At 42.3% G+C, this 16,352-nt stretch overlaps 1 protein-coding gene across 5 annotated transcripts in view; it reads right to left on the bottom strand.

Moving 5' to 3' along the window:
• The window catches only part of LOC103755376 (calcium/calmodulin-dependent 3',5'-cyclic nucleotide phosphodiesterase 1C), a 190,300-nt gene extending 175,515 nt beyond the window's left edge, over positions 1-14,785 (bottom strand). For all 5 annotated transcript variants that reach the window (XM_018075442.2, XM_018075443.2, XM_018075447.2 and 2 more), the window contains exon 1: positions 14,670-14,785. In XM_018075442.2, coding sequence (XP_017930931.1) covers positions 14,670-14,770 — 101 coding nt within the window. In that variant the 5' untranslated portion in view covers positions 14,771-14,785. The remainder of the gene's footprint in view (positions 1-14,669) is intronic.
• Between the last annotated feature and the right edge of the window lie 1,567 nt (positions 14,786-16,352).

The following is a 16,352-nucleotide window of genomic DNA, read 5'->3' as shown; positions in this document are numbered from 1 at the left end:
GGGGCCAAGAGGGAGAAGAATATCTACCCCCCACTGTTCTGAGCTTCACCTTGTGTTTACACAGCAACACCGACCTCGACAAGTGGGATGTCACTTCCTTGCTAATACAATGTCTCAAATAAAGGAGATACACAATCTTTCCTGTGAGTTCTTTAGCTATATCCTGCTTGTTTCCCTAAGAAAAAAGCTGAGAAAATGAGCCAACAAGGAGAGTACAGGGGAAGAGTTCGTCTGGGAACAAGGCAAAGCAGAATTTTGCAGAGCACTTATGAGGGCAATATTGATGTATCATGTATATTGGAAGCACGTAATACTGTTTAGCAGGAATTCCATTTCCCCCAGTGGCAAAAAACTGCTAGACCCCGAAAGAAAAATGAATGTACAGATTCACAACTTACTTTAATCACTGCTACTGTGTAAAATTAACATATTCAGATCCTGAAGGAGCCAAACAGACAGCTGTCCATGCAGGGTGGCTCTGTGATGAGTTACAGCATGCATGACAATGGGGAGGGGGGAATCATTCTTCATACCCTGGATAAAATACCAAGACAGGAAACATGGACTGGAATTACATCAGGCGAGATGAGCTGTGTGCATGAAGTCACCAAACAAATCTGCAACTTGCCCTAAGCTCTAGTAAATCTATTTGTTGCTATTTGTAAATCTAAATGTTGCTTGTTATTGTTTCCCCCACTTGCTTGTTATTCCTCCCCCCGAGCACAACCTATCCCTTCTGTCTGCTAGCAGACAGCTGGTGTGACGCAGAATTTTAAATCTCATGGTTTTGTGCCAGGCCCTTTACTGGCTCTGGGTTACAAACTGAAACACTTGGATTACTGTTGAACAAGCCTAAACACTGGGAGAAAAAAAAATTACACAGAGATGTAGTGTTCCCTTTCCAAAAGGTTCACTCCCTCATCCCCACATCCAAATCTCTCCCTCCTTCAGCATGCTGGTAGGTTTTGAAAATTATTCAAGCCTTTTAGCAACAGTACTTTGTGTAGTGACTTAGGATTGCTATTGTCCTGATAGTGCCTTCTCATAAGCAGACCAATTATTAAATATCACTCTTAGGAAAAGGTGACATTTAAATTTCTCATGAAGAGCCAGTGTTTTTTTCTAGACTGCTTAGAACTCTCTGTTTCTCCAGGAGCAGGGACATTACAGAGGAAAGTAATGTGAGCAATAACAGGCTTCTGGGGTAGCCAGTGAAGGCATGTTTGTGGAGAAGTGGTTTCACAGAGGATCCTATCCTCAAAATTACTGGTTGCAACAGAATTCTTCATCGTCGTCAGGCTGCCTGCTGCTCTGTCCACACCAATTCTGTATTACTACACTATTTTCTGTAGAGAGTAAAAAAGGTTGCCCATCTTTCCTTCCTCCACTCCCTAGGCATGAATGACACAGGCGTGATGGCACACAGCTGGCTCCACTGGGCATGAGGGCAGAGGGAAGAAGTGAGGAAGGAGAGAAAGAGAGGTGGAAATGTTGACACCTGCAAGCGTGGAAACTCTGCCCTGTGGTCTCAGCATGGGAATTTCTCACCACACAGGAGGAAACTTTGGGAGAGATAACTGGGACGGGTGGGTGGGAGGATGGGAACAGGTGTTGAGCATACACACAGAAACAAAAGAAGCTGTGCAAGATTTCTGTTCCTTAAGGCCCTGCTCCATCCTGACACCACCTGTCTCTCAAGTATCTTGATGGCACAGCAGCCAGGAGGGGAAGGGATGGAACATGTCTTCAGAAGCCTCAGGTATAAAAATGTATTTAGGTAAGTATATCCTGTCCTTTCCACGTACCAGGTGCCATGGTTGAGACAGTGACTCTAGCTCTTTAAGCTTTGGCTGTGGTAAGGGAGGAGTCAAGTTCCCTGCCTCTGGCTCAGAAAAGGAGCAGATCTGCCTCCATACAGTTAATAGGTAATTCAAACTGAAATTTGATATTTCATAGATTGTGATGCTAGGTGGGACCATTATGATAATTTACTCCAGGTTATTCAGCAAATTTGCATAACTCAGGAATTTCATTCTTCTCTATTTGCAAGAAAATATTTTCACTGCAGTGGAATTAATTAGAAACAGGTCTTCTAGAGATCACTGAGCATTTATACAAAAGCCTTTCTCTAAAAGGCACTTTAAAGACACTCTCTGTATGACATGAATTACCTCATCTACACATCCAGTCAAACTGCATCCAAATCTGTAGTCTCTTTGCACATGTAACACTAGTGCAATGAGAGAAAGGAAACAGAACCCCACAGACAGCTTTAATGGAAACAGTAGGAGGAAGAATTTCGACTGGTGGTATGACAAAAATGTGGCCAAGATATCAAAGATCCCCCATACTCTAAAGAAACAAAGCAATGGCCTCCTGAAAAAGAGATCCTTACTTGTCTCAATAAAGACATGCTTAGAAGGTGACACAGAAGCAGGGGTTTGTGCAGCAGTTACCACCAGAGGTGTTCCTTGCAGCATCCAGGCTTTCCTTCAACATCTTCACTAGAATTTGAGTGAGGCAAAAAATACTGTGCTACAGAGGGGCAGCATTTTCAAGTGCCTTTAAAGGCCTTGTCACTGTGATTTTCAGCAGAACTCAAACTCCTAAATGACTTGCATATGTTGTGCTATGAACTATTTTAATCTGGAAATAAATAAATCTAACAAATGTTTATGTGTAGGGATCTGAAGAACTCACAGGACTATCTCTTTCCCCACAACCACTTTTCTTTCCTTTTTTTTTTAATTTATTTATTTATTTTTAAAATGCTCTCTCTGGTTGTCCTCTCCATACCTTTTATGAGTCAGTACGCTCTCCTATAGATGATCTCTCAATTCTCCCCTCCCAGTTTCAACCCCCACAGCTTCCTTACTTTCACTTTCAAGCAAGTCTGAAAAAAGAGAGTTCTTCCATCTGGCTGTAGCAGTCCCTGCTGCATCAATAGGTGTATAGGAGCATATCTAAATTGTGTATTCAGACTCTCTGCTTAGCAGACACCAGTAACTGCCTACTGCTAGTGAATTCCAGAAAATCAGCTGTTCCACCAGGAGGCAAGGGAGGAAGTGTGATCTGAGCATCATTTACATCAACTATTTGAACTGCTCAGCCTTGCAAGGAGGTTAATGCTCTACTTCTGCTCCTTGGCCCTGCCTGCTACAGCTGTAGCTCAAGGGCACTATATAGTCTTAGCTGTTAAAATTGCACAGATCTTATGTTGTGCTAATCTTGATGTTGAAATAAGATTTGCATCAAGCCAAGATTCATGCTGCAGATGGATGCTGTGCAACTTTCTGTCTCTCTCTATTAGTGTAAGAATTCACTCCTAAAGTGACAACACAGACTTAGTAATAGCCATTCAGTGTCACATTAATAACAAAATAACTCCACAGCTTGACAGATATGGAAATAAAGCATAGAACTTATGATACATGTCTATATGCATCTTAATAACTAAACTGCCTCCTACATCTCTCTTGACAAGAAAGATCATGACAATCTTCTCCCACTGCATGCCTATGCTCACATGAACTTCTCCATTCACACATCACCAAGTGATAGACATGGAAGTTCTCTCAAAGAAGGCAAGCCAGACTGCTGAGACATGATTTGTAATCCTTGGCAGAGACACAGCCTTTCAAACCTCTCATTAATAGCCATACAGATCTCCAAGAACTCTGCAAACACCTTCCTGGCCAGCAAAATTCAAAAGTCCCCAACATGGACCTTACCAATTGTTTAGAGGAATCTGATTTTACTGAAATCAACCAGCTGAGTTTACTACAAAGAGTTCGAGCTGCACTCTTGATCTATTGCAAAATTTTAGTACAACATTGGGCTCCTGACTGTTGGAGGAAATTTTTGCACCATCATGGGACTAAACTTTTCTCAAGCCATCAGTAACTTAGAAAACCTAGAAAACAAAAAAAAAAAAAAAGAAACAAACAAAACCAAAGAAAACCACCAAAACCAACAAAACAAAGAAACAAACAAACAAAAACCCCATACAAGCAAAAAAAAGATGCTCTGAAGGCCAGGAACTGCATTTTAATTTTACCCCTGCAAACGCACTGGTATCAATATCATTCTTTCCAGTATAGCACAGTTCAGAAGATCAAAAACAGCCTTATGAATCCAAACAAGCCCTTCTAGAAAACCTCTGCTTTATCCAAATCCCATGTGTTTTGAGAGCAAGTTGCACCCGTAGAGGTATGTTTCACAGTTGCTACGCTGTTTTAATGTGTCAGCCCTAATACTTGAACTGCACACTTCCCTCACCTACCAGTCAGGAACAGAGTCAGACCTTTTCTAGTATTTTGAAGGGGCTGAAGTGATTTTTTGATGGAACAAGACAAGACTGGAACTGGAAATTTCATACGAATTGCATGAAGAAAAAGAAACACACTAAATAAAAATCCTTTCAAGGGCTGAGTTGGATTTAATTTAGTATCTGAATCCACCAAAAGCTGGCAGATTAGGAGATGAGCTCTCCCCACAGCCTTTAAAACAGTCATGCAGAGGATTTGTCAGTGATGTCTTCCATTGGGTTTTATTTCTTTCTGTATAGACTCCTATCCCACTGAGATAGTTATAAAAAAGAATTCCAGAAAGAGACTGTTAATTTCACTTGAGGTTTAATAAATTCATCTTTCCCAAAATAACTTTTTTCATATCTTGCAGGATTTTAAGCTTTATAGCAGAGATATTTGAAAAGCACTGAATTTAATATTACAATGACACATTGTGGTGGTCTTTTTATGACTGCTGAAATAAGCTTTTTGGGCTGCAGGCATTTTATTTGTACTATTCCCAGAAGAATAAAAGCTTTTTTATGATTATGGAAAAAAACAGTTTATATTACTTCTTAGTCAACATTTTACTACTAAACACGAAGTCTTTTCTCTTTTCTTACCTATAGTACCCATCTATTGATTTAACATTCAAATGAAAGTCACTCTGGGGAACAAAGTAACAGAAGGACTGTGGCAAAATGCAGTTTACTAAAGTATTACAATTCCAAACACCATATTTTTTTATTAACTTATTCTGAAGGTGCTGTTCTGATATTATTTGAATATATTCTCTCTTCTGTCCATTTGTCAGGCATGAGATTAGCAGCTGGCAACACTTCTGTTCCCATTGCTCCTTCAAAGATTATACTGCAGTATAAAACAAGCTCTTACAAGTTAGCCTACTGGTAAAATTAAGCCCTTCTTCACACTACATAAAAAACAATATTATGGATCAGCCAGTTCCTGACAAACCTTAAAACTAATCAAGATATTCATATCCACAGCTCATCCAAATTAGGAACCTCTAGGTCACACCACTGCCTCTAGCACATACCCAGTCCCCACTTGGTGACTAATGAGACCTTCTTAATCCTTCTAGGAACTGTGACAACCACGGAAAAAGTGAAATTTGGACCTAAGATGCCTACAAAGAACCTGACATGGTTCTTTGACATATAATCCCTGTATATGCCCACTAGGAAAGCCCAATGAGAAAAAGGGTGGCAGCAGCTGTATTTAAATATGGTTGAAGGTAGCTTAGTTCTGCTCTCAGGGCAAACAGGGCTTCGGTTTAAACCCAGACACTCAGAAGCTTCAGGAGGACCGAAACCAAGAGCAAAGACAGCCTGAGTGCATCTCTCGTCTCTGGAAACAAATCAGCATATTCATATTTTCCACTTGAAAACAGACTAATTTACACTTTTCCTAACAAAGTAGTGCTTTCTGATGGGCTTTTTTTAATCTCTACTATCTGCTGCTAGCTAAAATATTAGGGGACAAAGCCCATTGTATAGACTGTGCTTCTGGAATTGAAGAGAGTTCTGTTTTCCTGTTTATGACGGCCACATAAATAAAAATTAAGCAGATCAGAATACTGTCGCTGGCAGAACCACCTGTTCCCTATGTGACATTTTTCAACTAAAGAATCCTAAAAATATTGTAAAGCACATAAGACAAGGAAACAGGTAACTGAGCAGTAGCACTCTGACACTTGCCAGATCATCTTCAGTCACCAAAGCTCCATATTTTCCCACTGAAATCAATTGCTGCTTCATCATTTACTTCAAGAATAGACCTTACATAAGAAAAAAATCTTACATAAGATCCATCATCGGGACCTCTTCACTGTGGATGGGATGCATGGTGACTTGCAGAGGAAGTGGAATATATGCCCTATATGCTGAAATATTGTTCCAGATCTTCAGCAAAACCATGAAGTTTTCTAAGATATTGCTTTAAATGTGTTTGTCTTTGCCAATCAAATTTCTTAGGGAATTCAATGTCAAGTATCACATTTATGTCACAGTTCAGAGATTGCTGCTGTTTGTAATCACAGAATGGTTTGTATCAAAAGGAACCTTAGAGATCATCTAGTCCAACTTCCCTGCCATGGGCCAGGTTACTCAAAGCCCCGTCCAGCCCTGCCTTGAACACTTCCAGGGACAGCGTATCCACAGCTGCTCTAGGCAACTTGTTCCACTGCTTCACAACCCTCATAGTGAAGAATTTGTTCCTTGTATCTAATCTAAACCTTCTCTCTTTCAGTTTAAAGCCATTACCACTTGTCCCATCATTACATGTGCCAGCTTTCCTGTAGACTCCTCTCAGGTACTGTAAGGGGGCTATAATGTCTCCATGGACCCTTCTCTTCTTCAGGCTGAACAACCCCAACTCTCTCAGCCTGTCTTCATAAGAGATGTGCTCCATCCCTCTGTTCATCTTCATGGCCCCTTCTGGCGCTCCAGCAAGTCTACATCCATCTAATATTGGGGGACGTAGAACTGGACATAGTATTTCAGGTGGGGTCTTACAATGGGCTCTCCTGTTTAGGACATTGATTGATACAGTCCTTTGGGAGTCAGCCCTGAGGGGTAAAGGAGTCCAGGAAAGCTGGATGTGCTTTAAAAAGGAATTGTTAAATATTCAGGCTGTTCCCATGTGTAGAAAGACAAGTTGTCAAGGAAAAAGACCAGCCTGGTTAAACACAGAACTTAGGCTGGAACTTGGGGAAAAAAAACAAGAGAATCTACCACCTCTGGGAGGAGGGACTATAACAATGTTGTGAGGTCATGTAGAAAGATTAGAAGGGTCAAAGCCCAATTAGAACTTGATTTGGCTGTTACAGTTAAAGACAACAAAAAAAGTTTCTATAAATACACTGGAAGCAAAAGGAAGGTTAATCATTTGTTGAATGCAGAGGCTAGTATAGTGACAGGGGAAAGGCAAAGGTACTTAATGCCTTCTTTTCCTCAGTCTTATCAAGACCAGTTGTCCTCAGAATACCCAGCTCCCTGAGCTGGAAGTTTGTGACAAAAGGAGATTGTTAGTGACCTGTTCTGCCAATTAGACACTCATAAGTCTATTGGCCCTGATGGGATCCACCCTAGAGTAATGAGGGCACTGGCGAAAGAACTTGCCAAACCACTTTCAGTCATCTACCAGCAGTCCTGGTGTCCTGGATTCAGCTAGGATAGAGTTAATTTCATCTCAGTAGCTGTTACAGCGCTCTGTTTTGAATTCTGAATGAGAATGGTGTTGATAACACACTTATGTTTTTTGGTGTTTTGCTAAGGCATGTTTATCTTAAGTCAAAGACTTTTTTTTTTTTTGGCTTGTCTCATGCTTTGCCAGTGAGGAGGTACACAAAGGAAACTGGGAGGGAGCATAGCAGGGACAGGTGAACCAAAATAACCAAAGGGATATTTTGGGATACCATATGACATCATGCTCAGTATATAAAGTGAGGGGAAGAAGAAGGGGGATGTTTGGAGCGATGGCATTTGTCTTCCCAAGTAAACATTACGTGATGGGACCCTAATCTCCTGGAGATGGCTGAACACCTGCCTGCCCATGGGAAGAAGTGAATTAATTCCTTGTTTTGCTTTGATTCTGTGTGTGGCTTTTGCTTTCCCCATTAAACTGTCTTTATCTCAGTGTGCGAGTTTTCTAGCTTTTACCCTTACAATTTTCTCCCTGATCTCACTGCATGGTGCTTGATTGCTCGCTGTGGTTAAACCAAGACACCTGATTTTACTGCAGAAGTTCCAGCTGACTGGAAATTAGTAAATGTAACATCCACCTACAAGAAGGGTTGGAAGGGTGATATGGGGAACTACAGGCCTGTCAGCGTAACCTCAGTTTTGGGCAAGGTTATGGAAGAGCTCATCCTGAGCACTACTTGTGAGACACCGAATCTCACTAGATTATGGGTCACATCAACCAACCTGTGTTGGGGGAGGGGCCAAGTCAGAATCTTCATGGTCAGGCCTGTGGCCTCACTGAAGCCGTGTGGCAGAGCTGCCAATCAAACAGATCTGCCTCATAGCCCACCCACATCACACCCCCCAGGAGCCTCTGATTGGCTACACCCCCCCTCAATCTGGCCTAGAAGGCACTGAGTGGTCAGTGAACTGGACATCCTGCCTGGAGGGCCAGACCACATAAATAGAGGGGAAGAGGGCCTTCTCTTTCTCTTCTCTGGCTGTCACCGTGTGAAACATTCTTGGCAGTAACTATTCTTCTCTTATTCTAATCTCTTTATGCCTTCTCTCCTCTCTCTCTTTACTCCCGTTCCTTCTTTTAATCTCTCCTTTCTTTCTTAATTTCTTTTGGTTAACTGAAAACTGATTTTACTAAGTTTTGTGAGGGTTGTGGTGTGCTGGGTGCTTTAGTGAAATGCTTCTGCCTTGGTTGTACGTTACTCCTGTCAAACTTTTGCCAAAATGCATATTTTCTCACTACATTAAAAGAAATCTCTTCAGAAAAAGCGTGTGGTTTTTTCTCTTTATGCGATCTCAAGGTGTTAAAGAACCAAAGACTCTTCAAGAGTTTTGTAGGAACTCTTAGAGTCTTGAATATAAAAGTAATACTCCCAGTTAAGCTTTAGGGACTGGGATGTTAACATGGTAAATGCAGGACAATCAGGGGATCAAGCCCAGCCAACACGGATTTATGAAAGGCAGGCCCTGCTTGGCCAACCTGATCTCTTTCTACAACAAAGTGACCTGCTTAGACTACATCCACAGCCTTTCCTTCCTCTACTATCTAGACTTCAGTAAAGCATTTGAACTGAATCCCACAGCATCTTCCTGGGAAAACTGGCTTCTTGTGGCTTGGATAGGTGGATTCTTTCATGAGTCAAAAACTGGCTAGATGGCTGGGCCCAGAGAGTTGTGGTGAATGGAGCTAAATCCAGTTGGTGGCTGGTCACCAGTGGTGTCCCCCAGGACTCAGTACTGAAGCAGGTCCTGTTTAACATCTTTGTTGATGATCTGGACATGGGGATTGAGTGTACCCTCAGGAAATTTGCAGATGACACTAAATGGGGTGGGAGTGCTGATCTGTTCGAGGGTAGGAAGGTTCAACAGAGAAACCTGGACAGACTCAATCAGTCGGCTAAGGACAACTGTGTGAAGTTCAACAAAGAAAAGTCCCGGGTCCTGCACTTGGGTTGCAGCAATGCCAGGCAGCACTACAGGCGGGGGGTGGAGTGGCACAAGAGCTGTTCAGCAGAAAGGGACCTGGGTGTGCTGGTTGACAGCCGACTCAATATGAGCCAGCAGTGTGCCCAGGTGGCCAAGAAGGTCAGTGGCATCCTGGCCTGGATCAAGAATAGTGTAACCACTAGGACTAAGGAAGTAATCATCCCCCTGTACTTAGCACAGGTGAGGCTGCACCTGAAGTCACTTGGTCTGTTCAGCCTGGAGAAGAGGAGACTGAGGGAAGACCTCATCGCAGTCTGCAACTTCCTTGTGAGGGGAAGAGGGGCAAACACTGATCTCTTCTCTGTGGTGACCAGTAACAGGACCAAGGACCTGAAGTTGTAGCAGGGGAGGTTTAGGTTGGATATTAGAAAAAGATTCTTCACCCAGAGGGTGGCTGGGCACTGGAACAAGCTCCCCAGGGAAGTGGTCACAGCACCAAGCCTGACAGAGTTCAAGAAGCATTTTGATGATACTCTAAGGCACATGGTGTCATTCTTGGGGATGGTGCTCTGCAAGGCTAAGGGTTGGGCTTGATGATTTTTGTGGGTCCCTTCCAACTCAGCATATTCTATGATTCCATGATTCTACATTCAGTTCTTGGCTTCTCACTTTAAAAACAACATTGAAGTGATGGAGCATGTCTAGTGAAGGGCAACAAGGCTCATAGAGGGTCTAGAAAATGTGCCATATGAGGAACAGCTGAAGGAGCTGGGTTTATTTAGTCTTTAGAAGAGGAGGCTCAGGAGGACCTCACTGTTCTCTACAACTACCTGAAAACAGGTGGTAGTGAGGTGAGAACTAGTCTCTTCTACCATACCTGCAATGAGAGGACTAGAGGAAATGGCCATAAGCTGAGACGGGAAATTCAGATTAGATATTAGAAAAAGTTTTTTCAGTTAGGGTGGTCAGGCATTGGAATAGGTTGCCCAGGGATGTGGTGGAATTACCATCCCTGAAGGTGTTTAAAAGGTGTTTGGAGCTGCCACTAGGTGATATGGTTTAGTGATTTAGGGGTTACAGTAGTAGTGCTGGGTTGACAGTCAGACTTCATGATATTAAAGGTCTCTTCCAACCTTGGTGATTCTATGAGAGTAGCATGAGGAACAACTACACTGAGAATGAAGGGATTTATTATGTATTTAGCAATTCAACATTATAAGCCCAGCTACTGGGAAGAAGGTTAAAGTCCATTTTCCCTCCTCTCCTCGTGCAATGCTTAAAGCACTGCAGAGGCACCAGCAGATGCCAGTGATGCCAGTACTACTGTAATAGCTAGAAACAAAGGTTTTATTTTTCTGCATAAAAGGAACCAAAATCAAAACAAAAAATATCTCCAAGCTGCTGTAAACTAGCACATCCCTACTGAAACTCACAAAGCTCTTTGGATATATACCTCCGCATTCTTCAGTGTCCTCAGACACAACATCTAATCCTAGTGTTGAAAAGGGCTTCTCTGTTCTTGAGAAATCAGGAAGCAATTGAAGCCACTTTGTGAAGTTTCAAGAGTTGTAGCTAGCAGATTAAGATTGTAGTTCAAGTCCCACAGCTAGGGTTCCAAGTGCTAAAAGAAGAACACCACAACAAAACCACCACTGCCCTTACCTCCCTAGAGAAACCGTCAGCTTGAAAAGCAACCAAGCAATCTTGAACCATGTGTTTTGAAATAGTGTCTCCAAGCTCTGCTGCCAACAGTGAACTGTCATGGCTCTCAGCTAATCTTAACTGATAAGTTTTGCAGAGCAGAAAGTCTCAATTTTAGCAAAATTATTAGCAATCACTGGAGACTGGAAGGTGGACTCATATGTAACTCTCTAGCAGCCAAAAGCAAAAGCCCTATTAGATATCCTTAAAGGGACTGAAGCTGTTCCAGTTTGATTCATTTATGATGTTGTTAAAACTCTGAAGCAGGTTTGTTCCTGGGAGGCCTCTTCTGCAAGGAAACCATCTAGTAGTACCTTTGCCCAACAACGGCTTATTCAGAAAACTTTCCTCAAAGCTTACTAATAACAAATCACTAAAAGATTCTTTTTGTAAGCTGTGACTAAACTTAAATTGATATCTAATAGGTCATGTGTAAAAGGCAACATTTATTTCATAAATCTCTGGTTAGAGACACCCAAAGATTTTGCCACAGATGACTTACTGCCCTATGAGACAACTTACAACACTCCCTTAAACCTGAGAAAACACTATAGGTCCACTGACTTGTTTCTCATATAAATTACTGCACAGAATCTTTACACCATTAATACGTATATGTCAAATAAAAACATTTCAGTACAGTACATTCAATACATTAGTATTTTAGCTCATTCTTAAACAGTTAAAGCAAAAGGAACTTGTATATGGCATAACAACCACTGCCTCACACTGCTATGCTTACAAATCAACCAGGCTGTCCTGACTAAGAAACCACATCTTGGAGAGATACAAAGAGAAAAGGAGAAGCAAACCATTCCTCTCCACTCCAGAGACAAATTCAGTATCTTGACTGGTTTTCAGAGCAACATATGATTCATGTTGCAACAGACACCTCGCTTCAGCCTCACAAATATCTGTCCTTCCCTGCTGTCCAAAAGACCTCCCTATACCTTGAAAGTATACGTTCCATGCCCAAACCTCCAGAGGCCAGCCATCCTGCAGGACAGAACAGGCTCCCCAGGTAAGCGGTCACAGCACCAAACCTGACAGAGTTCAAGAGGAACATACTCTCGGACATATGGTGTGACTCTTAGGGATGGTCCTGTGCAGGGCCTGAGTTGGACTCAATGATCCTTGTGGGTGCCTTCCAAACTCAGCATATTCTGTGATTCCATGACAGAACAGTACCAGGCTCGTGGCAAAAAAAGCCCTCACTAGACTTGCTTAAACAGAAAAGACACTACATTAGGGGCATCTGAAAAGAGCCTCAACTTAACCACCCCTTTGCAGCAGCCTTTGGGTTTCCATTCCCTTCAAACCAAGCAGGCCGAGATGGAGTGAAAATTAAAAGAGCCCCATTCCTGGCCCTCTAGAAAAGCCAAATATTGCAAGAGGTGATGGATATTGTTTTGTCCACGAAGTCATTGTGAGTAACACACCAGCTGGGGCACGGGGGGTGAGAAGGTACCAGAGTTGTCACAGATGAAGTCCTACCAAGGAGGTGTCTAACACCATGCCTAGCACCTCAGACTATTTAAATCATCACAACCCTTCCCATTTAAGGAGAGGTATCACAATCAAATTACTGGGTATCTGGATATCTGTATGCTGCAGACTACAACTCCTCAGGCATCTTCAGCCAGCATCACGCCCTCTCTCACTACCTCTGTAAGACTGCTCTGGTAGCACTGCTGTGCCTTGTAACTAATTTCTGTGTGATATGGCTGTCAGTGTACTAGTGGCAGAGGAGAAAGGTGTCTTCTCAAGCAGTATTTGACCTCTCCAGGCTGAAGCATCTTATTTAAGATTTAATTAAGAGGGTTGTGCACATGTGATCGTTCTTCTTACACATATAAGCATGCATAAAGACAGACAAGAAAAAAACACAAAACATGATGCCAAAACTCAGTTTGCAAACAGTTGTGTGTGTGTGTATACATGAACTAAAAGCCTCCAAAAAATAACTGGGAATGCAAAATCTACAGAACACATTTCAGTTTCCATCTTGGGATCAAGAATTCTGCAGAAAAAATCTCTCTCCTCTTTAGGCAAAGAAATCTTGACACAAAGAAGAAGAGACGTTTGTTACACTCATGCTGACAAAGAGGGCTATACTGAAAAACAGCCTGAGATTTAGCTATTACACATCTAAAATAAGTCTTCAAGTTTTTCTAACTTTTCAAAAGGTAGAAGAGATCAGAGCTTGTACTAACTGCAAGAGAGATCCCAAACAACAATGCTGCTGAACAATTACCTATGAACTCCAGGTGGAATCCAAATCAGCATGCTCCTTAACTCCATATTAGACAGAAATTCAAGAAATCTTAATAGTACAGCATGGCATAGATTTAGAAATTAGAAGGCTTGTTTTGTGTGGCTCTTCTATCTGGAAGGCTTACAAAACAGCTGTTATCTGCTTTGATTAAGTTCCTTCACACAATAGGCTTCCTGGAGTGATGCCTTGAAAGAAATACATATTCATGCATATCTCATAGATTGCTTGGAGTCCCTCACAAGTTTTGGATATGCTTTGCAATATATTCCATTGTTTCTCACACAAAATAGCACTCAAAGAGCAATTCAGGTTTAACTTGGACCTATTTGTTTTCAGTTATTAGCCTACTCATCCTTCATTTCGTTGCTTCTGCTGTTTCCAAGCCTCCTTGTTTCCTTCTCCCCAGCCTTTCCCTTGAGGGCTAAAATTTTAATAACTCAAGCATGTAAGGCTGAAGAAAAGTAAACAAACAGTTCTGAACTTAGAAAGGTAAGTAGCTTAACACAGTAATGCTCCTCTTTTCCTTGGCCGAAAACTGATGGACAAATAAATGGTTTGCTGCCAGTAAAGGATCTTATTGCTGGTAGATAGTATTTTACATACCTAGAATCTGAAAAAGACACCAGATATTGCTTCTAAATAAGCTAGCAGACTCTACGGCTTTTTCTGCTCTGCAGTGCCAAGTTCTTTAAGCACAGGTACTTTTTTTTACTCAGGAGGCAATGTCCAGTCATTTCATGGCAAGTCAGGCTAAATGTACAATCCAATCAGTGGAAGATGAATTTCCTGCCATTACAAATGCTATTCCAGTTGTATTCCAGTTGTGCCTTCTCTGCCTATTTTGTTCTTAATAATCATGTCAGTGTCAGAAACTGTGTACATTTATAGTGGGGGAAAAGTCTTCTCTGTGTTGCATCAAAACCAGAATTCAATCAAGTACCATTCAGGCTACAACAAAACTTTTCTAGTATAACACCCAAAGTAACTAGCATCTCAGTAACTGCCTATATCTTAAAATGCTACATTAATGACATTTCTACATTCCAACTTGAAAATGTTTGTTCAATTTAAGAAGCAGTTCAATTTAAAGAAGTAAATTGACATTTTGCTAAGATTAAGTCACTGTATTTATGGAGAACAGGTGTGGAAACTCCTGGGAGATTCTGAACGTACCAGCAAGAAAGAAAAAATAAAGTACTACAATAATTTTGACTGTTGGAGGAAATTGGAAGAGACAACAAAAAAAGTACTACTTACAAGCCTCGGAGACGAAGCCAGATTTTCTCTATTTGCTCTGGCTGCAGATATTTCAGAGAGTTGCTCTCAAATTCTTCGATTTCCTTAGTCGGTGACTCCATAGCTGCAGGTTACCTCTGGTTAAAGCTCTGAGAGGGCGGCTGCTGCCACTACGCATGCACAGGCTCCACCTTCAACGCTGCCCGGGAGCAGCTAACATTTCTGGCAGACACTTTCCCCCCGCCGGCAAGTGGGGCTGCGGGGGCAAGCTGCGAGCGCTCAGGTGTATGTGGGGGGCAGCTGTGCCAACAAGCAACCATCCTCGGGCTGACCGAGAGAATCAAAGGCTCATCTCCAGATGGCAAACCCACACGGAATTTTTTTCCCTTGTTTTTTTGTTTTGGTTTTTTTTTTTTATTACGATAAGCCAAGGATACAATCCACAATACCAGTTGAGGGATCCGTATCAAGGGAGGAGGGGAAGAAAATCCCCTGTCTGTAGGGGCAGCTATGTGGAGTCGGGCAGCTGCAGGCAGGAGTAACCAGGACTGAGCGCTGCCGTACCAGGCTGCCTGCCGCCGTGATCGTGACAGCACACAGCCCCTCCGCTCAGGTCAGCCTCGCCCTCCCCGCCCTAGCTTTATTTCTTTTTCATTTACCAGCAGCGCTGCCGACAGTCTTAAAACCTGACAACTGAGGAAACAGTCGTCTGTCAACATAGCCCAAGAACTGCTTTCCTCTCTGTCTCCCTCTTTGCCTCCTTCTCTCTTGTGCTCTGATTAAAAACCCAAGCAAGCCAAAGCATTAAATTAAAAAAAAAAAGTAAATTACAGAAAGTGAGCAACCCGCTTCTGGTAAACAGCCATCTACTTCATTGCAGCAGGGACTGTAAGGCTTCAACTGAGGCAAAATCCAGTTTTAAAAGTGAACAAATTAGTAAAGTGCCATTGCTTAAAACCCCACGGAATACGGCAGGGGAAGTTAGTACACTGAAAAGAGAACAAGCCCAACACATTAGTCACAGATGTATCGGTGTCTTTCAATAATGGGTTCGTACAGTGGAGGTTAAAATAGGATGCCTGCCTCTGGGTCCCCTGGAACACCCTGGATACATCAGGGACCAAGGTATGGGACATGACTCTCTACACCTGCAGTGTTCATGCTCTGGGCAGCAGGAAGAAGAGGAATTTACTTCATTGCACCAACCCAATCAATCATCTCTCAAACTCTGCCAAGATCCCTGCATGCCTCTCTGTAGTTAAGGTTATTGATGTGGTGCTCTCAGCCAAAGCCAGCAGAGCAGAGGGAAAATAACTGTCAAAATGTCTTTACGCATTTCGTTACGTTTTGCAAAAGTTGTCATCTGAGACACAGAGCCTGCAGCAAAGGAATTAGCACCTCAGGCAGTCACCTCTTCCTTGCCATGACATTTAATCATATGCCTGCAACGCCCTAGCGTCCAGGGCAGGTCTCTGAAGTACTTGACCTTGCTTTTCAGAAAGCTGGTTGTATATGACTGTTTTCTTTCTCATTGCTAAGTGCTATTGTATCAGCCATCACTCCAAGCAGTTTAAATCCTTTCCCAGGAGTAGTTCTTAAGGAGTTACCAGTTACAGTGCTGCTGCAATTGTTAACCATCTTCAGCTCTCTGCAGTTAAGTGAGATTCTCAAATATAACCAGCAACCAGCTGAGTCAAGTTGGTA

The sequence above is a fragment of the Manacus vitellinus genome, unplaced genomic scaffold (assembly GCF_001715985.3).
Source record: "Manacus vitellinus isolate BGI_N305 unplaced genomic scaffold, ASM171598v3 scaffold_3_pilon, whole genome shotgun sequence".
NCBI classification, from domain to species: domain Eukaryota; kingdom Metazoa; phylum Chordata; class Aves; order Passeriformes; family Pipridae; genus Manacus; species Manacus vitellinus.
The sequence above is the reverse complement of the archived record's forward strand: the minus strand, read 5'-3'. Positions and strand labels throughout refer to the sequence as shown.